General features: G+C 46.2%; 1 protein-coding gene across 2 annotated transcripts in view; it reads right to left on the bottom strand.

Moving 5' to 3' along the window:
* CTNNAL1 (catenin alpha like 1) overlaps positions 1 to 26,155 on the bottom strand; it is an 883,049-nt gene that overhangs the window by 149,671 nt on the left and 707,223 nt on the right. For both annotated transcript variants that reach the window (XM_078687708.1, XM_078687709.1), the window contains exon 10: positions 23,348 to 23,440. In XM_078687708.1, coding sequence (XP_078543834.1) covers positions 23,348 to 23,440 — 93 coding nt within the window. The remainder of the gene's footprint in view (positions 1 to 23,347; positions 23,441 to 26,155) is intronic.

The following is a 26,155-nucleotide window of genomic DNA, read 5'->3' as shown; positions in this document are numbered from 1 at the left end:
AACCATATGCTCTCACGATGTTAGCCAGGGGTGCCACGTATATGTTGAACAGAGTCGGGCTCAGACATGAGCCCTGTGGCACCCCTTTGGAGATCTCAACTTCCTCTGACCGAAAACTCCCCATAGTTACTTGCTGGGTGCGGTTTGTTAGAAAGCTGCACAACCATGCAAGTGCTTCATGTTTCAGGCCGATGTTCTTTAGCCTGGCCATGAGGATGGAGTGGGATACGGTGTCAAATGCCGCAGACAGATCCAGCAGCACCAGGATAACGGAGAAGCCTCTATCCTGGTACATACGTAGATCGTCTGCGACTGACATTAAGGCGGTCTCCGTATTGTGTTTGGGCCTAAAGCCCGATTGTGAAAAGTCCAATACTCCCGCCGATTCAGCATAGTTAGACAGATGTTTATTTACATATTTCTCAGCAATTTTAGCCATGAAGGGAAGTAGGGATATCGGTCTAAGATTACTGAGCTCATCCCAGGAAATGGTGGTGTTTTTCCGGAGCGGTTTGACCAGAGCTTTCTTCCATCCACGTGGGACCTGCCCCGTGCTTAACGAGATGTTTATTAGTTTCTGGATGGTAGGTCCCAGTTCCAAAGCTAGAGAAGGCATAACCCGTGCAGGGATAATATCTGTGGGGGAGCCACTCTTTATATGGGAAATAAATGCCAGTATGTCTTCAGTCTGTATGGGCGGAAATGCCGCAAGAAAGTTTTCAGGGATGGATGACTTATCAGAGTTCAACATGAATTCATTGTCCTTTCTGTTTGTGGAGTTAGATGCTAGGATTTTATCGTAAATGGCATCAATTTTCTGTTTAAAAAAGTCAGAGATGTTGTCACATAGATGTTGTGAGGCTACATCTTGACTCTCACAAGCTGTGGGTTTAGTAAAGGTCAGTAAGATCTGGTATAGCGTCTTGGAATTGTTACCCGCCTCCAGTAACTGTGAGGCTATATGGGTTTTCCGTGCTAGGCGGATATCCTTGTGATAATTTCTCAAAGAGTCTTTGTAGATTTGTTTATCGCAATCTAGACGTGAAGCCCTCCATTTCTTTTCAAGCTTCCGTGTGGCTTGTTTGGACCTTCTTAAGGTTTCAGAGAACCGGATCTCCTGTTTAGGGGCAGGTTTGGGTTTGAAGGTTCTTAGCGGAATAGTCATATCGATTGTGTTAAGCAATGTCTCTTCATAATCATATAGAGCTTTATCAATGTTCTCGCTCCCCTCCAGTTGGGGTGCTGAGAATGCTTTATGAAAAATTTCCTGGGTCAGCTTATGCCAGGGCCTTCTTTTACTGGATAGAGCGAGATGTTTTTGGCCATTCGAGGTGGGGGGGGTTAGAAATTCTAAGACATAGTGGTCTGTCCAGTCAACTTGGTAAGGAGGAGAGCATTCAATTTGAAGGGAATTCGTGAGTATTAGGTCTAACGTATGTCCTGCTTTATGGGTAGGCCCGTTATTGACCTGTCTTAAACCTAGTGAGTTAAGATCGGCAATGAAAGTCTTAGTCTCAGAATTGTTGTCTAACTCGCTATGGATATTGAAATCCCCTACTAGGAGAAAATCTGAGCTGTCGCGTATGTGTGGTGCCAAAGCTTCCATCAATACAACCGATGTATTAGTACATGGACCAGGGGGGCGGTATATTAAGGCTCCCTTTCTGCTAGTTCTGTTAGGGAACTGTAGGTTAAAGATCATAAGTTCCAACTCAGGGGTAGATAATTCGTCCAATATTTTAACATTGATGCCTTGCTTATATACTACAGCTATGCCACCACCTGTTTTTATGGGTCGGTCTACTCTGGCGATTTTGTAGCCCATTGGAATTCCCAGCGTTATGACAGGAATTAGGTGGGGTTTAAGCCAGGTTTCCGTTAAGAAGCATAGGTCCGGTTCCTTATCTGTAATCAGATCCCATACTTCGACGGCATGTTTTGGCAGCGATCTAATGTTGCAGAGCAGATTTTTATCATTAAGGACGCATTCCTTAATAGTTTTATCTATATCTATATCAGCAGGTGATGCATCCGGTATAGTGTTTAATTTCGGTAGATAGCTTTTGGGGTCTAACTTGGGGGTGCGTATCAAGCCTGTAAGCTCATCAAATTGAGTTTTGCAGAGACAACAGGTAAAAGGACCCTCTATATTGTCCTTCATCTTGTTAGGGCACTCCCCTGCTGAGGAGTAACATATATGCAGCAAGTCTCGTGAGGTATACCTTAATCGGGTGGCTGGTGGAATTGTCATGGTAACCGGCCCCTGGCCCCGTCCTGTCGCGGACGGGCGCAGACGGGCAGGTCTTTGGCTTGTCTTAGGCGCAGGCTAAGGCGCCTCCACTGCGCGCCACCGCTGCACGCTGAGCCGACGAGGGCTATATACCCCTGTCAAGTGGAGAGCTGGAGCGCTAACCACTCGCCTCCCTGGGTGTGTCCTGCTCTTGTCTGCCCCGCCCTCCGCTCTACGGTATAAGTTACCGAGTCGGACCGGGGCGGGCAAACTTGAATAATGAGCAGGACGCGGTATCCCTATCAGGCGATGTCAATACAGTAAGTTTCCCCCGTATGTTTCTAAATTCTCATTCAATCTAAAAACATTCCATCAAAGTGGGTGCAGAGTGTTTTAAAATTCGAAAGTCAATAATAAAACCAGCAAGTTTAAAATAACGAGTGCGGGGTAAAATGCGGGGTGAAATGCGGTGACAATGTAAATCTTAGTCAATTCAATCACTCTCCAGCATCAGCAGCATTACCGCCTAAGCAATGAGGTAGGCGCCAAGCGGGGTCGGGAGAAGCTGCCACCGTCGTCGTCAGCTTAGATGGGGCAGACAAAATCCCCCAGTTAAAATATATTGGGAACACGTTTGGAAAAACTGATTTGAGTGACTGTTGCCAAACCATGGGGGTTAACATTGATTAGAGTAAGCAGGACCTAAAAACTAAGTTCCTGGATTGGACTAAGAGGGAGAGGGAAACAGTGGAAAGGGAAAAGTTCCACTTACCCAACCTGGCATACAACCTTATATTTGTTACAAATGTGGAGAACAGATTCTTACTAACGCAATTCCGTCTCAACACTGTCCATAGGCTGTTTTCTTTTACTGACATAGAGGGCACCTTGTCCATGTGACACTTTTTGAAGACATAGCACTTCACACTTATGGTTCTTTGGTAGCTTTTGCATAAAGCCAAGGAGAAAATTGTTCTTCCCAGTACTTAAAAATATGCACTTCGTTCAATGTAGGGTTGCACTTGTTTTTTAACAACAATTACACACACGTGTTGTATGTAATTCTGAAGCCAGCTTCCTGGAAAAAGTTAGGAAAATCATGAAAGGTCTTTGTCATTGTTATATTTTATACCTTATATTTACATATGCTGTATGGTTTTATATTATAAAATGGCTGAGTTATTGATTGTTCTAGATATTTATTTTTATCATGTATTTAATATTTTACATCTTATTGATTTGATTTCATTCTGATTATGTATGAATTTTTATGGTTTCGTGAAATTGAATAGAGGAATTTGATTTGATCTGAATGACACAGAAACAGACCATTGAATGACATGGCTGGCTAAAAGCACTGATAATTAAGTATATTTTACATATAATTTTAGTAAAATCAAAAGGTCTTGACTAATACCTAAAAGGAATGACACTAATTGAAATATGAAAATGGTTCTGTGACAGCCCCTACAGCCCCATTCTTCACAAACACAGACAATGGGTAGTGACCTAAACACGCTAAGTAGAGGGCAGAAAGAGTGCTCGGCTAACGTTTCAAAGTGGTTTAATAAAAGAAAGGTAGAATGGCGAATTAAGTGGCAAGGAAATTCATGGGCTGTATAACACATGTGACCCGGGAACCCAATGGCCGTCTGCACCCATTTGCACCCATTTCCACGCCTGGGCCACTATGGTATTGCAAAAGGGGCAACAGACGCTTGTTCACCTCCTTATGTAATACTGAAAATGCTAGAGCACATAGAGCGCCATTGCTTTCTCAAGAGGGCGTTCCCTCGTTTTCCCAGGGGCATGTCCCCAATTCAATTGAAGGAATCCCTTTGCTTATGTGCCCGCGCCATTTTACAGACACGGGCGCAGAGGCAAAGAATCTGTCAGTGGAGGGGAACTGATAGTGTGCACCCTAGTAGCAGCCCCCAGTCACCCCCTGCAGGAGGGTGCAGTCACTCACTGCACCCTCCTGCAAGGGGATCTCTAATCCTTTTAACAGTGCAAGTGGGTTGCCGCCTGCTCAGTGAAACATTAAGCGTCTGCGCCAAAGTCGCTCCGTATTTCACTTGAATGCGCTGTCGCCAGGGTAGCACTAGTTCGCTGCTGTCCTGGGGGCAGCACATTCTGTGTAATTGGGCGCAAACAGGGAAAGTGTGCCCTATACATAATAGGGTCCCTGGTTTCTGCCAACAGCGCAGCAGGTAGGGGCTGCCCGCTCATCCCTCCGTCAGAAGCACCATATAGGCCACACTGCCCAGGAGGTGGATCACCAGTAGTCACAAAGTGTCACATTTCCCGGTAAGCCAAAATCACTGCGATGGCCCTAGCCTGTGTCTTGAAGAGTTAGTCACCCTGCCACTGCGTCGGATGTTGAGAGTCGCGCTCTCTTAGGTCTTTTTCAAATAAATCCGTGAGGCTATATAGACACACTGGAAAGCTTCTCTCCGTTGGCAGTATTACACTGCTTGGAAAATTTCAGTATACATTGCAAAGGGCGCGTTTAATTAACCATTCCTCGTTCCACCTGCCATGCTTCACCCAAGTATGTTACTCATTAACCCCATTCGTGTCTTTCTCACTTAGCAACCAAGGCGCCACTTGTTATGCTCTGCTGTGCAGATGATTTTCATGAAGGAGACAATTACTACAAGCACAGACTCATAATAAAACAACGCCTCCTCCACTCAATTACTAGCCTGCAGAGTTAGGAAAGGACAGAAAGTGATGCAATCGACAACTTTTTAAAGCTTTTTTTTTTTTTACATCTTTCGGCCCTCGGGGAGAATTAGACAATGCATAACTCTAGTAAAACTACCTTACACAGGGAAAATATTTGGATTAAACAGCTGCAGTGGGTAATAACAAAAAATAAGCTGCTGTCAATAGGCAAGATTCTTAGAAGTGATCGCCGTTTGTAAAAAAATAAAAAATAAATACCCTATCCTCACGGTGTGGAGAGTAGAATTAATTGTTTACTGATATTTGGCTAACCCAGCTGCCTAGTTGCGGCATAGTTGTTGTCACATTAGATACAATGGTTTACGTAATGTCATTGTACTCCCTTTAGAATAACAAAGTATGCCATGAATGGCCAAATGTTTGTAAACATAAACAAATATGTGCATCTAAGCTGTAAACCTTTGAGGTCAGGGAACAATCAATGCACACTGCTCCCTAATTGCACATCTGCCCCCAGTGCTACCCAACTTTTCTATACCTCATCCGTAACGAATAACAACTGGTTGCAGAGATGACCAATGATCATTTTGAACACTCCACCCGCATGACCACAACTCCCAGCAGCCTCTGCTACTGGGACTGAATTGCTGTTTTCCCGCGGCCCGTCCTTATTACAGAGCGCCTCCTCCCGCATTCCTGGGCGAGCGTGGGTAGAGCCTGGGCCAAGAGCAGGCCCGTCTGCGTCCGTCAAAGCCTGGAGGAGGCTGTGTTGGGCCACCCTTTTTTTGCCTAGCCCCATCTTCAGGTACAGTGCCTGCTTCCCTGTCCCTGCACTGCCTGCTGTCCCTGCCCTTACTGCTGTCCCTGCCCTGACTGCTGTCCCTGTACTGCCTGCTGTCCCTGTCCTACTACAAACTGACGCGAAGACCACGATCAGAGGCTCCTTCGCCTACATACCTCCGGGACCCCAAGCAACATTCTTCACCACCATCTCAACCTCATCACTCCCCTAGCAATTGACTATTACCAGTACGTCCTACTCGGCTACCTCAAATTCCACATCAACGACTCCGACGACGCCATCTCCATCGCCCTCCAGTAGAACCTGAACAATATCCGCCTCAACCAACTGGTCTTTGAGCCCACACATACACACTCAACCCCATTTTCACCTCCAGGGACAGAATCAAATTCAGCCACACCTCAGAACTCACCTGGACTAACCACACTATCGTACACTTCACCATCACCGAAGCCAGCACACCATCAACAGCCATCAGATCTCCTCTCACCGCAGCTGGAGCAAGGTCACCAAAACACAGTCATCTCAGGCTATCACCCGAGGCCTTAACAGACCTCAACCAGGCCCTCTAGAACTGCACTGTCTGAATCACCAGGAGCGTCAACGGAATCGCCCCACTGAAACCTACACAATTTAACAAGACCTCCAAACATGTCTGCTGGTACACCCCAGAACTCAGCACCAACCGCAACTGTCACCAACTGGAGAAACAATGGCGTGCCACCAAGAACCCTGCTAACGGAGCAGCCCACAAAACAGCCCTCAGCAACTATAACCGGCACATCAAAGAAGTCAAAAAAGCAGCCATAATCACCCGCATTGACTGAGCGGCCAACCAGACAAAGGAAATCTTCAAATTAGTCTAAGAATTCTCCAACCCAACAGCCTTAAAGAACACCATTCACCCCTTCCAAGGACTCTGCCACACCCTCCAAAACTACTTCCTCAGCGAGATTACCAACATCTACAACAATTTCAATCGCCACCCTCAATGAAAACGACCTCAACCAACCAGCAGACATCAGCCAAACTTCAGCCAAACCAACTTCTGCAATGCCATGGCCAACGTAGCCAAACAGATGAGAGACAAGTGCCTCCAACTCACCTCTGACAAAACTGAAGTACTGATCTTTGGGAAGAACACGTCCACATGGGACCACATCTGGTGTCCTGCAGAACTCGGATCTACACCCACACCGACCGATCATGCATGGAAACTTGGGATCATCCTCGACAGCCAACTGACCAATGAAATGATAAGTCAACGCAGTCGCCTTCCTATGTATCCCCTTGTTTAGGTCACTATCGTGGCGAGATGCACCTTCAGTGATGCATAGGTTAGCTTACTATCTAGCAAGTGTGTGAGGTATCTGATAATTGCAGTGTCTGTTGTCCTGAAACTAGCCAGTTCTCAGGCACCACCTTGTATATCTCTCCCACTTGATTCTGTAGCATCTCCTTGTCGATCTTTTTGCTTCTCTGAGGCCAATGTTCCCTTTTTTTGGTATTCCTATGTGTCTGAACTCTATGTCTTCAGGAGCCATGCTGCTAGACCCAGTGTGCTCAGTTCTGGGTTCAGAATCCTCCCCCTTGCATGAAGAGCAGATCTTGCAACACTGGTAGTCTCTTTACATTGCTATGTGCCATCTCTATTGGGTCAGAGAACTAGGTCTGTCTCACTCACTGTGACGTGATGAGTATTAAAGTAATCTGCGACTGTATGCATTTGATGATTACTAATAGAAAAAGCGGGATTGGGGAAAAAATGTGTAAGCAAATCTCCCTGACCAGTGAAGTCCCCAGGGAGCGTCGGTGAGGATGGCTGGATGCTAAGGAATATCATTTGGTGTTTTCTGGTGTTGCTAAATTTAGATTACTGTCTGATTCAGCTCCCATTCATGTGAAGTGGGTGCCTGCCTGCTCAGCTTGTTTGCATTTGCATTGTCTTTTCCTGGTGGATGTATCATTGTTAGGTTTTTTGTCTCCGGATAGCCCATCCCCAATCCTCCAAAGGATCTTCCTGTTGTTATATTTGTCTTGTTCCACCATGCCATTCTCTCTTGCACTCTTTGCGTGACCCATTCCTGGATTGGTCTCATGTGCAACCTTGCATATGCATATGGTACAGAGATATGCAGGAATCATTGTTTCCAGTATCTTCTCTACAGTCCTCACAGTCAGTTGAGCTTCGTTATCACAATTTGTATGCGGTTCCTGCACTTGTGTAGTGAGTTTGCCTTCATCAGCCAGACATCTAGGTAAGGGTACACATGTATTTGTTTTTGTCTCAGGTGTGCTAAAACTGCTGTTAAGCATTTCATAGACACTCAGGGAACTGATTTTATTCTAAATAGCATCACCTTATATTGGTAGTGTGTTTTGTCTATAAATAAATCCCAAGACTTGTTTGTGCCTGTGGTTCATTGGAATGTGTAGATATGCATCTTTTAGGTGTATGGTCACCATATAGTCTCTCTGCTGAATGTGGAATGACATCTTGTAGCGTTGTCATTTTGGACTTCTGTGTCTTTATGAACTTGTTTAAGAAACAGTGGTCTAGTAAAGGCTGTAGTGGCCTGTCTGATTGTGGTATCAGAAAGTATGTTGAGTAGTTTTCCTGGTTGATCTGCCTTCCGGGGTATTGTCTCTGATGCTCTTTTTTCTGCAACAATTCTCTCATCTTAGACCGGTCTTTTTAGCCTTGTATAGGTGTTTTCCTTCAGTCCTCTCCTTGGTGGGTGTTTGACCAATTCATTGCAAAAGCCATGTTAGATGATGTGCATATCGTCCACTTGTCTGAAGTGACCTCTCTCCACTCCTGGAAGAAGGCTCCTATCATTCTCCCCACGTGTTATGTGTTGTTGGTGTTTTTGGTTTTCCAAGTCTGATGCAGCTGCCCCTCTCGGTGGCTATGCTCTGCCTCTTGCCTGCCAGCAAAGGAACTGACTCTGTGGTGCTTGGTACTGCAACTATTGTATCCGTGTCTGCATTTGGGTTGTACTGTGGAAGCTCTGGTGTGTTGTAGCACTTTCAAAGCCCCCTCTTCTGACCGGTCTTCGGGCAGGTGCACGTCCTCATCTTTTCTGCCCCTTGAACTGCAGGGCTCCCATCAATTTTAATGTATCATTATCTTTCTCCAGCAGCTGCAGGGTTTCGTCCACTGCTCTTCCAAAAAGGTGCTCACCATTGAAAGGGGCTATAATGATAATGGCTTGAACTTCATTTTTAAGCCTGACACTCGCAGCCAAGAATGCCTTCTTAGGGTGGGTCCTGCCATTATGTCCCTGGCCCATCCAAACACAACTAGGTGATGATTTGAGGTCTATGTCAGACTTTGCTGTTATTAAAATAGATGTATGGAAAAATTGAATCATCCTGAAAAAAAGAGAGTACTTGTATATGTGAAGTCCACACCACAAGATTTCATGTCTAGTAGAGCTAACAGCCTCATGTGTGAAGGCCTTGGTCAAATAGCAGATGCACTGTGCAGATGCTATTTCTGCACAGTGTATGTGAGGCAAACTGAGTCATTTTATGTGCCATGCCAAAAGCACTAATCTAGCACAGTGCAACAGGAACATGTTAGTTTCCTTGTAAGCATTCATTTGTAGCCCTACCATTCAGGAGCTTATGCATCTTTCCTTTGCCAAGGGACAACTTCCACAACCTTGGAAGGAAGCGGTTGTGAACCCTATACGGAAAAATCCCACCCTTCCGTGGTCAGAGCTCTCCAACCTCCGCCCCATTTCCCTTCTCCCTTTTATTAGCAAGCTGGCTGAGAAACACGCTAATACCATCTTTTCCAACTTTATCGAGGCGACAGGGGGCCTGGACCAATCTCAATCCGGGTTCAGGCCCAACCACAGCACTGAATCGGCCCTCCTATCTGTGACTGATAAGATCAAAATGTCACAGGACAGAGGAGGGTCTATGATACTAGTGCTGTTGGACCTGTCTGCGGCCTTTGATACCGTGTCTCACAACATCCTTCTCAGCCGCTTGCAGGGAGTGGGAATTGGAGGCTTAGCTCTATCTTGGCTGGAGAGTTTTCTCTCAGGGAGATCACAATCTGTCAGCCTGGGCCCCTATCGTTCCACCTCGAAGGCGCTCACGAAGGGGATGCCACAAGGCTCATGCCTTAGTCCTACACTATTCAATGTATATGTGGCCCCCCTTGCTGAGATTGTGCGGAAGTATGGGTTCATACCAGTCTCCTACGCTGATGACACCCAGCTCCTCTACCCTTTCAGCTCCCTTGGTCCTACAGTCAAGGAAAATTTTGCTGAGGGTATGAGGGCAGTGTCACATTGGATGGCCGCCAACTGCCTCCAATGTAACGTTGCAAAAACTGAGGTTATGCTCTTTGGCAGGGCGAGTCTTCTATGGTCTCCTGAATGGTGGCCGCTGGACCTAGGCCCAGTTCCCACTTCAAAGCCCCATGTAAAAAATCTAGGGGTCAAGATTGACCAAAAGCTGACCCTCAAGGAGCATGTCAATCATACTGCAGGACTGTGCTTCTTTACCATTGGTCTTCTACGGCGAGTGTTTCCGTATCTTCCTGACACCTATAGGAAGACACTCGTGCAGACTTTGGTTACTAGCCGCCTAGACTACTGCAACGGCCTGCTGACGCTAGCAAATGCTGATGCAGTAGGTCGTCTGCAGGTGGTCCAGAATACGGCGGCTAGGTTGGTCATGGGTGTGCAGGCCAGGACCCCCTCTAAGCCTTTGTTGATGGAGTTACACTGGCTCCCGATACGACAGCGCATCAGTTTTAAAATTTGCTGCACGGTTCACAAATGTTTATATGGGAATAGCCCCAAATATCTATCCCAATCTGTTGAACTGTACCAACCAAGTCGCTCGCTTCGATCAAGCAACCAAGCTCTTCTGAAACCTCCTGCAACAAAAAGAGCTAGGCAGGGAGACCGAGCTTTTTCATCAGTTGGTCCTGCCATGTGGAATAAACTCCCCACCGAACTGAGGATGAACATCAATTATCTGGCCTTCAGAAAGGCGCTGAAAACACTTCTCTTTCAGGAAGCATTTCAGTCCCTTTAAAGCATCTCAGTCCCCCTAACACATGCTGGCAGACAAAGCGCGGAGATACCCCATGGGATTGATTCCAGCGCGATATAAGAAATTAAAATAAAATAAAATAAAATAAATAGCCTGCAGTGCTGTGGATTCACATGATCTGCATACCCGTCATCTATTGTTGGGCTCAGACATTTGCAGGGTGTTTTTCTTCAAAGAAGTTTTTTGAGTCACAATATCAATCAATCAATCATGGTATTTATAAAGCGCACTACATACCCGTGAGGGTCTCAAGGCGCTGGAGGGGGAGGGGGATTCTGCTACTATTCGAAGAGCGTCTTGAGAAGTCTCCTAAAGGTTAGGAGGTCTTCGGTCTGCTGCAGGCGGATGGGGAGGGTGTTCCATGTCTTGGTGGCGAGGTGGGAGAATGATCTGCTGCCGGCGGTCACTCTTCGGATGCGGGGGACGGAGGCGAGAGAGCGTCTGTGGAGCGGAGCTGGTGGGTCGGGATGTAGAGGCTGAGTCGGCTGTTGAGGTACGCTGGTCCGGTGTTGTGGAGTGCCTTGTGTGCTTGGGTGAGGAGCTTGAAGGTTATCCTCTTGTTGATGGGGAGCCAGTGCAGGTCTCTCAGGTGGGGTGTGATGTGGCTGCGGCGAGGGATGTCAAGGATCAGACGGGCCGAGGTGTCCTGGATGCGTTGGAGCTGTGTCAGGAGGTTGGCCGGGACTCCTGAATAGAGCGTGTTGCCGTAGTCCAGTCTACTGCTGACGATGGCCTGGGTGACCTGCCTTCTTGTTTCGGTGGGGATCCACTTGAAGATCCTGCGAAGCATGCAAAGGGTGTTGAAGCAGGAGGAGGAGACGGCATTGACCTGCTTTGTCATGAAGAGGAGTCGAGGATGACCCCTAGGTTGCGTGCATGGTCGGTGGGGGTAGGGGGTGCTCCTAGTGCAGTCGGCCACCAGGAGTCGTCCCAGGCCTAGGGGGTGGGTCCGAGGATGAGGACCTCCGTCTTGTCCGAGTTCAGCTACAGTCGGCTGTTTCTCATCCAGTCGGCGATGGCCTGCATTTCTTCGTGGAGGTTGGTTTTGGCAGTGTGGGGGTCTTTGATGAGGGAGAGGATCAGCTGGGTGTCGTCAGCATAGGAGATGATGTTGAGGTTGTGTCGTCGTGCTACGTGGGCGAGCGGTGCCATTTAGACGCTGAACAGCGTTGGGCTGAGGGATGAGCCTTGGGGGCAGCGCAGATGATCTCGGTGGCTTCGGAGCGGAAGGGGGGAGGCGGACGCTCTGAGTTCTGCCGGAGAGGAAGGAGGCGGTCCAGTCCAGGGCCTTCTCTTGGATTCCGGCGTCGTGTTCTTAGTTTGTGGTGGCAGGCCGTGTCGAAGGCGGCTGATAGGTCTAGGAGGATGAGCACCGTGGTTTCTCCGTTGTCAAGCAGGGTTCGGACGTCGTCGTTGGCGGCGATGAGAGCAGTCTCGGTGATGTGGTTGTTGTGGAACCCGGACTGGGATGGGTCCGGGATGTTGTTTTCCTCGAGGAAGCTGGTCAGTTGTTTGTTGACTGCCTTTTCGATGACCTTCGCCGGGAACGGGAGCAGGGAGATAGAGCGGAAGTTCTTGGGGTCCGCCTTGGGTTTTTTGAGTAAGGCGTTGATCTCTGCGTGCTTCCAGCTCTCCGGGAAAGTAGCTGTCTCGAAAGAGATGTTGATGGTTTTCCGGAGGTGGGGTGCGATGGCGCTGCTGACTTTGTTGAAGATGTGGTGTGGGCAGGGGTCTTCCAGGGACCCGGAGTGGATGGTGTTCATGATCTTGATGGTGTAGTCGTCGTTGATGTTGGTCCAGGCCAGCAGGCGGTTGGTGCGGGTGGTGTTCTTGGGAGCGGGGGACTCAGAGGTTGCTGGGGTGGTGACGGCGTTGAAGCTGTTGTGGATGTCTGCGATCTTGCGATGGAAGAAGGTGGCCAGTGAGTCGCACAGGTCTTGAGACGGTGGGATATCGTTGGTGCTGGAGCTGGGGTTGGAGAGTTCCTTCACGATGCTGAAGAGCTCTTTGCTGTTGTGTGCGTTGTTGTCTAGGCGGTCTTTGAAGGACGTCTTTTTGGCAGATCTGATGAGGCGGTGGTGTCTGCCGTCGGCGTTCTTGTGAGCTGTGTAGCTTTCCGGTGTTTGTTCCCGGGTCCAGTTCATTTTGAGTTTTCGGCAGGTTCGCTTGTTGGTCAGGTCTGCGGGTGGGCTCTGGGCGAGGGCGGTGGTAAACTGGTCCTCGGTGACCTTGCTCCAGTTGCGGCGAGGCATCTGTTGGGTGTGGTGGTGTGTGGTGGGTTTCCGGAAGGTTAAGTGGATGACACGGTGGTCGGTCCATTGGAGTTCGGTGGTGTGGTTGAAGGAGACGTGGGTGCTTGCTGAGAAGATGGGGGTTAAGTGTGTGGCCGGCGGAGTTTGTGGGTGTTGTGACAAGTTGTCTGAGTCCGAGGTTGTCGATCAGGGTGGAAGAGTTTGGGTCGGTGTTGTTCTCGGGGAGGTAGTCCAGGTCCCCAAGGAGGATGTAGTCTGTGGAGGCGAGGGTGTGTGTGCTGATGAAGTCAGCGATGGAGTCGCCGAACGACGGTCGAGGTCCGGGGGGTATGTTGATGAGGGTGCCTCTGAGGGTGGTGTTGGGGTCGGTGTGGACCTGGAAGTGCAACTGTTCAGCGGTGCTGAGGGTGTCATAGGTGTTGGTTGAGACTTTGAGAGTGTTCCTGTGGATGATGGTGATTCCTCCTCCTACTCCGTTGGTGCGGTCCTTGCGGGTGATCTTGTAGCCTTCCGGGATGGCTATGGCGATGTCGGGTGCCGAGGATGGGTTCAGCTAGGTTTCTGTCAGGAAGGCGACCTCTGGGGCATTGGTGTTGAGTAGGTCCCAGAGTTCTACGGCGTGTTTGCGGGTGGAACGGGTGTTGAGCAGGATGCATCTGAGAAAGTTGGGTTCCTTTTTGGGCGGGTTGGCGGGCCGGATGCTGGTGAAGCTGCAGTTCCGGCAGGAGAAGGGCCCTTGGATGCGTTTTGGGGCGGCCTGGTAGCATGAGCGGTATCGTCCAGCGTTGAGTGCCTGGAGAGTGCTGGAGTCGTAGCGGAGGTGGGCGTCGTGGTGTGTGCGGGGGCCGGGGTCCTGGCGCTGGGCGCGGTCCAGGCGCGGACAGGCAATATGTGCTGTGGGTCCTCTCTGTCAGAGGGCAACGCACAGTGGCATACTCAATCTGAGATTGTTTTTGCACAGAGGATGAGAATGAAAATGGAGAATAGTGCAGTCGGCACATTATTAGTTAATCAACACAATCTTCCAAAGAGGAGAGTTTGCGTATGTGAATCTAAAGCACTATATGCTACTAACAGAGGCTGATATGGTAAGTAACAATGGGCCAGATGTAAGTCGCCCAATCACGGTCGGTAACGGCCGAAATTACCGAATTTCGTCCGTTACCGACCGGTATTGGGCTTTTTAGATGTAGGTGGCATTTTTTCAGGATTCTATATTTTACCTAATCGGTAATTTAAGGATTCGGTAAAATACCGAATTCTTAACATACCAATTCGGTAAATTACCGAATTCCAGGATGTAGGGAGCACTCAAGTTGGAGCATTCCTCAGTTAAGGATTCGTTATTTACCACCAACTACAAGTTAGTGGTAAATAATGAAAACCTTTCAAAAAGCATTTTTTTGTTGCTTTTTCAACAGTGCGATGTGGCAGACATACATGTGTGCCACATGTGCACCCATACACAATTGAGGGGTGCAACAGGGTGTCAAAGTGACACCCTGCCACCCTTCAATGTTTTCCCCCTTTTCCCGAATCAGTATTTACCGATTCGGTAATTGCCATTCATTCCTATGGTCTCCAGGCCCAAAGGAATGAATGGCAATTACCGAATCGGTAAATACAGATTCGGTAATTACCGAAACTTACTGATTCGGTAATTTTTAACGAAAACTTACCTACATCCCATTTACCTATTCTTAAATACCGAATCGGTATGATTCGGTATTTAAGAATAGGTAAATTGAGATTACCTACATCTGGCCCAATATCGGTTTCTTGCATGTGTGGCTATAGATACAAATGCTCTGCATATACTATAAATCAGTACTCTTGTAAAACAGTGCCTAGCGTGTGTCTGATGCAGGTATCTAGAACAAAATCTCTAAGACGGTCTGGCCAATCAGAGCCTGTTTGCGGGCTAGAATGTACATGTGTAGGGTGGACCAGATGACCGATTTGCAGATGCCAGTTAGCAGAATGTTGCCCAAAAAAACCATGGTTGTCTCTTTCTTACGGGTGGAGTGCAACTTCGGTTGAACGCATAGGATTCCTTTAGCTTTGTGGTAGCAGGTTCGGATGCCATGGACTACCCAGCTTGTCATCACACCATCATGGATCGAATGGCCGATGTGAGGCTTCGTAAAGGTGACATAAACCTGGTCAGACTAACGAAAAGACTTTTTCCTGTTGATGTAATACATGAGAGCTCCTTTGACATCTAGCATATGCAAACCTCTTTTCGTTAACAGGTCTGCATACAAGGAGAAGCTCTAAAGGTAGGATAAGGTGGAAGGGCAATACCACCTTCAGGAGAAATGTACGACTTGTTCGGAGAACAAGCCAGGCTTTGTGAAGCTGAATAAAGGGTTCTTCTAAAGTGAGTGGTTGTAGTTCACCGATGTGACTAAGGAAAGAAATGGCCACAAGGAAAGCTATCTTCTTGGAAAGGATCTGAAGAGGGCATGAGTGCAATGATCAAAGTATAGTTCCACAAGTCTTGTGAAGATTATGTTAAGATTTCATAAAGAGGCAGGGGGGTTTCTTGAAGGAATTATCCTCTTAAGACCCTCTATAAAAAATTGGCTACTGGAATCCTGAAAGGGGATGAATGTTCCCTGTTTTAAATGTAAACCCCAACAAGAGGTAAGTGTGGTCATATTACCATATCGGGATGGTATGGCTTCTGCAGATATAACAGACAGCAGATGATGTCCTGGATGTTACGTTTCAAGGGGTCTAGTTGCTTGGAAAGGCAATAGTGGACAAACCTCTTCCACTCTGTGGTATCTTAGGCATATGTAGTGGGCTAATGGACTTCCTGTAGAATGGTTATACATTCTTGGAAAAGTATTAAATAACCTAATTCGAACATCTCAGGTGCCACATCACTAGTTTGAACTGCCTAGAATCTGAGTATCTAATCTGGCCTTGTATCTGCGTCAGAAGATCTGACTTGAGTGGCAACTTCTCGTGGGGGCTCACAGACATCTATATGAGCATGGAGAACCAGGGTTGAATGGCCCACAGTGGAACCACTAGGATGAGAGTTGGAGATGTTTGTCTCATCTTCCTCACAAGGGGCTGTATTAAAGGACAAGGTGCATTGTTTCTGTTTGCACCATTGTGCATCTTTTAAAAGGTGTTGTGGGTGAAGACAGGGAAAGTGCTGAATGAGCTGTCCTCAGGGCAGATGTGAACGCATGCTGCCCTGTAAGCAGCGCATTCATATGAAATAAGAAGCAACTGTTTAAAAGCTGCTCTGCTCTGTTGCCACCTGCACTGTGTATCACAGTGCAGGTGGCAATCTCCTTTTCCTCTCCAGAATGCAATTCCTGACAACTTTTTTGCCCTTGCACCTGCATCCATAGTACAGCACAGATGCAGAGGTAAAGAGATCCCCTTATTTGCCATGCCCCATGCAAATGAGGGATTGTCCTGAAGAGATAACACTGGCACTACATGTATGCCAGTGCTATCTGTATTACCAAAGGGGATGAACAAGCATCTGCAGCTCCTTCTATGATACCAAAGTGCCCTGTGAGTGCACAAAGCGGTGCACACACCAGGGGCACTTTGTGTAAAATGGCCCTAGGTATGGGAGAAGTGGGAGGGACAGAAAGAAACATAGGTAATAGATCACTGACCAATTCGTACATAGTGCATTGCCCATTGACTATGAGCATGGGTATCTGGAGATGAAGCATGGGCACTTTGTATTTTCAGGGATGGTGAACTGGTCTTTTTGCTGCGTACGCCAATGATGGAAGTACCTGTGGAGGTCTTGCAGGTGGAGTTCCCTTTTGTGGACTTGTTGAAATGTCCTGCTGAGCAGGTCTGTAAAGTCACTTTCCATCTCCAGAAGGTGTTCCAATTGTGTTATATGTTGCAGCAGATCGCTCACTGTCAAATCCCCTGTACTAGTGTTGATAGCTTGGGAGGGTATGTGCCGCTGTGTTTTTGTAAGTAATACATGGCAGTGTTGTTGCCCTTCTTGATGAGAACTACATTTCTACGAATTACCTGGACGTACAATTTGAGGGCTAGTTGTATGGCTTGAAATTTCAGGTAACTGATGTGGGATCTTTTGTACTGAGGGGCCCACAACCCCTGTACGATCATGTCATCGAGATGTGCATTCCAGTCTGTAAAAGAGGCATCCAGAGTGGTGGGCATTTGTGGAATTGGTCTGTGAAAGGCCTGCCCCAGAATAGGTTGTTGCTGTTCCTCCAGTGAACATTGAGTGCTGGCCTTCATCAACAGTAGATCTTCCCAGTGACCCTTTCCCTTTGACAATTTCCTGTAAAGCCCTCTTGTAGAGGGAACATATGGAGCATGGTATGAGGTACTATGGAGATTGATGGGACCATCAACCCTAGCAGGCACATCACGGTTCTGACGAAAGCCGACAATTGGGCTTAAAAAGAGGCAGCAGCTGGTGGAATGCCAACACTTTTTGTTGGATGGGGTAGGCTTTCAGAATAACTGTGTTCAACAGGGACCGTGTGAAGGGCTGGATCTGTTGAAGTTGGGGATGGGACTTTGTTGCATTTATGGGGAATCCCGAGCTTTGGAGCAGGGAGGTGGCTGCCTGAGTGTGGGCCAGGCATTTGTGCCCACTGCTGCTCTCATCAGCCAATCTTTGAGGTAGGGAAGAGGCATGAGTGTCCCATCGCCCTTCGCAGGTCAGCGGCAATCACTGCTAGGCACTTCGTGAACACCTTTGGAGCCATAGTGTCTCCGGGAGGAAATTACTTTAAATTGGTAATGGTTCTACTTACCCCAAAAAGAAGGTATCATTGATTGGGAGGTTGAATGAGTATATGAAAGTTGTTTTTCATAAGGTCAAAGCAGGGGGATGACATCCTGTATGGTAGTAATATGGAAATGTTCCAACACGATGTTCCAACACGATGTACTTTCTTGAGAGGTTTGATGTATAAGATAGGTTTGAGGGAGCTGCCCTTTTTTGGAAATGGAAAATTGCAGGGAGTAGATTGTCTTTCCCTGTTGGTGTGGAGGCACTCTATTGTACCTTTCTGGAAAATAGATTGGACCTCTTCCTTGAGAAGGTAGAGATATTCTTTGCTGAGTATGTGCCAACGGGGTGAAATAAGTAGGCAGTAGCCGTGATGGGCCAAAGCTAAAACCAACTGGTCTGATGTGATTAGATGATGTGTGATCGAGGGGGGTGGAGCTGAAAGAAGTCACTGGAGTTGGAAGCACCTTTTCCAGAGCCACCTCTGCCCTACCCTCCCATGCTGCCCCTACATACACCCCTGGTGTAGTCCCTACCACCCTAATGACAGAATGTCTGCTGCTGTTATTGGCAGAACTGCAGCTGATCAGGTAAAGTGGGCTTGACTCCTTCCCCAGCTTACCTCTAGTAGTTGGAGTTTGCATGGTACCCATGGAATTCACAATGTCCATTTCCTCCTATATTTTCTCAACCTTTTGTCAACCTGAGGGCCAAAGAGATGCTCCCAATTGTACCATAGATTGAGAAAATTCTGCTGGGATCCAAGGTTTGAACCTAGAGATGCAATTCTTGGGTGCCCCCTGAGGAGAAAACTATTGTTAAATCCTCTGGAAGGTATGTCAGCAGCATCAAGTGCACAGCGTATTTTGGTGTTCAAAGTAGACTTGCCCTCAGAGACTATTTCCTTCCAGCTTTCTTGTACTCCTCTGGAAGGTGATTGATCAATTCCTGCATCTCTTCCCACTGGACCTACCATATCCAGAGAGGAGCCCAACAGGTTTGGCTATATGAGAATGGGTGGCTGCCCCTATTGCTACCCTTTAGACTTCAGCATCACTCTTTTTACTTTCCTTATAAGGTTGCACAACATCACTTATAGCTTGGGTAAATGCCCTTTTTCAGGTGGTCTGAACCATGAAGGAGTCCGGGGAAAGTTGGCTTTTGATGTAGACAGGGTCGCTAAGTGAGGACTTATATTTTCATTCGACCTATGGGGTCACCGCCTGAGCATTAACTGGCTCTATAAAGTAGTCTGGGTCAAGTTTGAGCATGCTTTTGATCATGGATGAGAACTACACTGTCTGCTCCGATTTGCAGCATGTTTCCATGAGGAAATCCTGTTCTTTCTGTGTGACGTGCACATCGACTTTGTGAAATGCTGCAGCTCTCTGTATAATGTCAGAATAGCAGGTGCGGATGTCTTGACCAGGTAATAGTTTAACATTACAAATGGGGGGTGGGGTCGCACACTACTCACACACCAGCAGGATCGCCCCTAAGGACTGTGGTAAGTGTAGTTCGTGTTCCGCGATGCATCTTCTTTCGATTCTCTGCTATCTTCGCCATCCCTGGACACGTGTTTCGGGGTATTTACCCCTCATCAGCAGGGATTAGGCCGTGTTCTGGGGTTGCCGGTGGCTGCCAAATATTGCCAGGTTTAGTACCACTCTGGCGCGTGGTACTATACCTGGTAATATTTGGCAGCACGCAGCAACCCCAGAAGATGGCCTAATCCCTGCTGACGAGGGGTAAATACCCCGAAACACGTGTACAGGGATGGCGAAGACTTGAAGATACTCGAGAATTCGAAAGAAGATGATTCGCAGAAAACGGTACTACAATTACTATGGTCCTTAGGGCCGATCCCGCTGGTGTATAAGCAGTGTGCGACACCAATTTTCTAATGTTTATGCTCCTTGGAGCCGTGGGCTGACGAGCTCGGGACCCCGCACCTGTGTGCCTTTGTGTGGTACTATACCTGGTAATATTTGGCAGCACGCAGCAACCCCAAAGATGGCCTAATCCCTGCTGACGAGGGGTAAATACCCCGAAACACGTGTACAGGGATGGCAAAGACTTGAAGATACTCGAGAATTCGAAAGAAGATGCATCGCAGAAAACGGTACTACAATTACCATGGTCCTTAGGGGCGATCCCGCTGGTGTATAAGCAGTGTGCGACCCCAATTTTCTAATGTTTATGCTCCTTGGAGCCGTGGGCTGACGAGCTCGGGACCCCGCACATGTGTGCCTTTGTGTGGTACTATACCTGGTAATATTTGGCAGCACACAGAAACCCCAGAAGATGGCCTAATCCCTGCTGACGAGGGGTAAATACCCCGAAACACGTGTACAGGGATGGCGAAGACTTGAAGATACTCGAGAATTCGAAAGAAGATGCATCACAGAAAACGGTACTACAATTACCATGGTCCTTAGGGGCGATCCCACTGGTGTATAAGCAGTGTGCGACCCCAATTTTCTAAGGTAATAGTTTAAAGTAATTCTAAGGGCTGATCATTTGGGGCAACAGGATCGTGTTTTTGAGTTTTTATGGATTTGTTTATTCATGCTGCTCCTTGTTGTGTATTTAGGGATCTCCAGTACTGGTTTTGCTCTTTGTTAGCTGTTTCTGAGTGTGAGATTGTAATCGTGAAAAGTCTGAAAAAAGTGCATGGAAACCTCTCGTGTGACTCTAGTGGAAGTGATGATGTACGTGAGTTTAATGGCGGAGGAGGTGGAGTTAGTGGCAGAGGTGGGGGGGGCTGAAGTGGAACACAAGGTGTTTCATCTGTCCTGGGAAGGGGCCTTTGAAGAGGGTTCTCCCTCAAAGGAGAGACTCCTTTTCAGATCAATGTCTCTGATGAGGGCGAAGGAGGAGGATTCACCAAGAACATCCCAGTGAAGCAGCGAATGAAAAGACACTGCTGTCTGGCATAGAACTTGTCCTGAATTCTCCGGAAGATTGGCAATTCAGATTCCTCAGATCTGGCAGTCACTGAAGTCTTTGGCATTGACGGACTCTTCAGCGCCGTCTTTGGTTCCTACTTAGGTTGTAAGCGCGGAGGTTCAATGCCCTTAGTGCGGGTCGGGCTCAAATACTTGTGTGGGTGGACGCCCCTGGACAGTGCTTTGTTCAACTTCGAAGGCGTCTCCCAGTGCAAACTGGTGCCTCGAGGGTCAGTCTCTAGTATCTATGCTTGCCACCCAATGTCCAACTCCAACTCACTCTGGGCAGAGTTTTTTGTGTGTCCCTGCCTTGGTGGCATTGGTGTCAGAGTCAGGTGGTGTACTTACGACCCTGGGCATGGTCTTTACTCAAAGCCTTTAGTGCTGGATCCATGTGGTCCTCTACATGGTCTGAAGAGCTCAATGAAACTGCCTCTGGACTGGTTGGGACAGCATCCTTACTCAGCACTGAAGGAATACTCTTCTTCATAGATGTCTCGAGCCTCAGAAGACGTCTGTTGGTGCATTTTGTAATGTGCCCAGTGCCTTTCCCTACAGTAACTTAAGGTCTTGTTCGAGTGAAATGTCTGGAAGGTCCTTAAAAGACGCGAAGTGTTAAAGCCCCCTTTTTCCACACCTCCTGTCATCACCAGCCTCATGATTAGGTAAACCGCCCTCGTCTCCTGACTTCACACTAAGGTCATTTCTGAAGAATGTGACTGCAAATCGCATGCAGAGCCAATAGGTAGCATTGTATATGGTAGCATGAGTCTAGATTCCTGAGATGACTTACTAAGTCAGAAAATAAATTTAAGTATAGTACTGAAGTCCTTATGGTTAAGCCAAATCCAGACTAGTCTCGGGCTTGGATTGCCAAAGGATAAAGTGTAATCAGCAGTAAAGATTTTAGGAATGTAGAGCAGGAAAGATCAGAGCAAGTAGGCACATGGAAAAAGAGCAATCATACAAAGATAGTACACACAATAATAAACATGTTAAAACATCACAATAATAGAAGGACTCGCAAATCTCTGATAATCTGTGCACGTGATGGTTAAGACTCTATGGCCAGATTATAACAAAAGAGATTTTTGGGATAGTATACAAGTTCTTAGTACAAAGGTACCAGTATCTGTTAAGGAATAGTGTGATTCAAGTATAAAACGTTTCTCTTGTGTGAAACGTTACTGAATAAGCAGTGAAAACATAACTTTAATAAATCTCGCGACTTAAGTCGCCACATTTCGACCTTCTGTAAAATAATACATTTTCTGGTAACAATTTAAGAGTTATTGACATCGGTTCAGAAATCAACCATCCTCATAAACATTCTGTTAATATCTGCAAAAAGTACTGCTCGTTCACACCTCACGCCCTAACCTGTTTAGAATAAAGCTCTATGCTAAACCTGCCTACTCCCCCGCCTCTCCACTACATCTAACTCAGTCTTCCAAGCCACCCTCTATGGGGCATTTCCAAGAGTTCCACCACTTTTTCACTGCCTGAAACAAATAACAAAATAGGGCAGAGTGATGGGTTGGCTGAATGAAGCTACAATGAAGGCAGTCTTTCTATGGCAGGATTGCAGCTTGTGAAAATCAAATGACAAAAATTCAGCTGGACAGTGTTTGAAAATCAAATCTACAATAACATTTGTCACATTTAATCTAACATTGATATTCATCTTTCTGTGATATGGACTGCTGTTTTGTGACAACATTGTTTGTGTACGCTAAGACCCTTTATCCCATGGTAAGGCCACTGTTGAACAACATCCATTTTGTTACTAGGTGATCTTTGTTGTTTTTTATCATATCAGACCTTTTAGTTTCCAATAATTAGGAGGGCATAGCAATATCAGACAAGTGAAAGATGGCGGCAATCAGGAGGAAGCAGGGATGAGCAGGGTCACAGAAAGGGGTCTAATAAGCAGTAGTTGTGGTTCTGTGGAGGGTGCAAGCGTGCAAACTGCTTCACATGTACAGCTCTGCTGTCCCTCTCGCGGCCTCACTTCTTTACAGCTTTGGAACTAGGGTTCGATCTGCCCGAATGCAATCATGGGACAAGGGCCCTTTAGCCTCAGGTGAGGTAGTATAAATAGCAATACTGCGGGTACAGTGGCCTGCTAAACCCTTTGCACCTGGTGCCACTGCACCTGCTGCACAATAGGCAGCTACGCTCCTGCTTCTTTATATTTCTCTGTTGGCAGCGTGTTTGCAGTCTACAGAACCATTAGAATTCAATGGCTGCAAATGAAGCACTCCAACGGCGGAAAGGCCTATTATGTGAGAACAGAACCCTCCCTCCGGGGCATAGCAAGAAGGCTGCCGCAATTGGCACCTGGCCCCTAGAGTCTGAGGGGTCCATTTTGACCAATTAGTCGCTGCTTCTTTCATACTGAACCAGGGGGTGGGACCCAAATTCCTGGCCTCATCCCGGCCCATAGCGCTTTCCTGTGGCTGAGCCACTGATACAGACATTCTTATTAGTTTTATGTAAGAGGCCAACTACATCATGCGGAATACTTAATAATCAAAGTATTTAAAGGCGGCCTATATGTAGAATATTACTGGATAGCCAAGAACATACCTGTGGGCCAGTCACTTGAAAGGTGTCTTCTGCATGAATGCTGGTTATTTCAAGAGGTTCGGTTCCAGAAACATGCCTCAATAACCGACAAGTCTGTGGCAAAAAAATGACGTTGCACTTAACCAATGGCAATGTAAGCAAAAAATGCAGTTCATGTTCAAGTTAATACTTTTATGCTGTTCATCTACTTTTGACATTTTTTTTAAATAAAAATGGTCAGTGCCTGGTCGGCTCCTTTCTATAGTTCTAATGCTATGAAATGGATCCTAAGAGCTGTGCACGACAGTCACTAATATCAGTAGCAAACCTACCTCCCGCATTAAGCTTGCACTCAAATACATCAAGCTGTACACAAAGGACTAGTGGGTGTGCATGTAGCAGTCGGCTACTAAGATGAATAAGCATTGTCAAAGCAAATAAGTCTGACTCAGGCTGTTGAACTTTTGGCTTTGCAAAGCTTATTGTGTTTGTGAATGGTTTTTGTATGAAAACAAATATTATCTGAAAACCAAAATAAATATTTTTTAAATAAAAAAACACATTGCACCGGGAGTGCTACTACTTACAGTCAAGTAAGCCAACGGATGAAGTGGTCTGACCCTGTGCCTTAAGATGTATGCTTATTGGGTGAGAGAGAAATGTAAAGGGCACTATAGCAGACCAATAGATAAAGAGATCTGCCTGAAAGACCCCTCAATAAGTAAGTATGTATAGTATAATTATTTTTATTACAAACAAGGGGTCTTGGCTAATTCCAGACCTAATAACAGGAGAAAGAGACAAAATATCTTTCTCCTGGATAACATTTATTTCACAAACCCCTTTATGTGGACATCATAACTTAGCAATTCCACTTTAAAGAGCAGGGGAATGAGCGTTAAGATAGATCACTTCACGATTTGATTCCCGGTGACATCCAACCATTGGTACATCTGCATGAACTAGTCAACAGTATTAGGGCTAATCATTCTTTTACTTTTGTAGTCAGTGAGGAAGTCACTAGAATTCATGGAGATCTCATTCCTCCTCACTAAAATGATACAAGCCTAAGTGATACCTGATAAGAATTCTAGTCCTAGAGCTGGACAGTAGGCTGACAGGACAAGAAAGAGAGGTGTTTAAGGAGTTCCACTGGTCCATGACTCTTTAACAGGCCTGGTTCTACCGCGTACATCATTTGATCGAAGGCCTAGAGAAGGAGTACTATCAGTTTTAGATCTCTAGCTCTATCAACGCACACTCCTAGCTATGTAATAAATAGCTGAATGAAAAAAACTGTGAACGGTGTGCAACTGGCTCAAGGAGTCTAAATAAGGATTCTTGTGATAATAGCAAAATAACATTATTAACAGCTAAAGGAAAGGCAGAGAACCTTTGATTTACCCTCCCAAAATATATTAAGCAAATGTGGTGGAGAAAGAGAATGCAAGGTGCACAACAAATAACAGTAGATCAAAAGAATCCTCCACAAACACATTTTAGGATAATTTTTCATCAACATTTTAATTGAAATAAAAAATATAGTTATCGCTACTATGTTCCAATTAAATATGAAGCACTTTCAGTGACTGTATCATTGAACAATATTTTTACCTATAGAATATACTGCACTCATACCAATATTTGTAAAATATCATAATAGCTGGAATTTCCACCTGCCGCTTTTCACCATCTCACAAGCTTCAGTAATTGTTTTTATGCAGGAGCCCTATTGCTTTCATTACATATAGTACTCGCATCCGTCGCTCCTCCTGCATATTTATCTGTGGAAATGTTCCAAGCCGGCAGGGCACCGCCTGCTTTTATTATTGCCAGTTTGAAGCTTCTCCTGCCACTACAATATCTTCCTGAGGTAAAGCCCACGCAAGAGACACACAGTCAAGAAACATAGAACTTCAGTCTAAATTTGTACACATTAAGCATACAATTTAGGGATATGATCCAAATGTCGAACCGGCTTTAGGCTAACCAGGACTTAGTCAAGCTAATTTGAGTCCTTCCAAATAGTCTCATGTCTCTGATAACCCAAACCATACACCATATATGTGAAATACTTGCATACAAGAATATACAATAAAGAATGACATACCCAGCAAGTTGGGAAACAACAATAGCTCACATCATTTTTAAATAGATTGATCCGCCAACATGGGTGCTTCCCAGTGATCTTATTTCTAAACAATTACTCCCATTACAGAACTCCAAACCTGAATTGCCACTGGCATGCAACAAAAGCCAAGAAACTTGTTGCTCAGTAATATCCTTCTAGAGTGGTAACCGGATCCAAATGTTGGTCCATGGTAGGTGGATTCATGGTTAATTACTATGCATTAAGATGCAGAGCATAATTTCTGCTAATTTAGCAGGCCCTGCTGCCATAAGTAGTGGTATCTAGCGTGGGCAAAGCTACCAATTGGTATCATAACTGTCTCAGATAATTATACGGCCTTGTCCCTGATTAACATAGCTCAGGGATATCAAATGTAGCATTTTGCATAATTTTAAATAAAGAAAACATTAGATCAAAATCATCTTAAACCGACTATTCCCTTCTTTAGAGATACAATAACTTTAGCAGATAACTTTAGCAAATGTATGATGTTGGCACTGAATGTTACTAAACCTAGATTAAAGTCTTTTTTAAATACATAATTCTTTACAACATAATCCTTTATAAAGTGTGACTTTCAATTAATAAACATATCAATATTTAAGTATATGGATTAACAACTAGAGTTTAATAACTTTATAGGAAATACAGTTCAGTGGTTACAAAAATATTTTCTATCAACATAAACAATTTATTGT

Source organism: Lissotriton helveticus, chromosome 4_1, assembly GCF_964261635.1.
Source record: "Lissotriton helveticus chromosome 4_1, aLisHel1.1, whole genome shotgun sequence".
NCBI classification, from domain to species: domain Eukaryota; kingdom Metazoa; phylum Chordata; class Amphibia; order Caudata; family Salamandridae; genus Lissotriton; species Lissotriton helveticus.
This window is presented reverse-complemented; position numbering and strand designations above follow the sequence as displayed.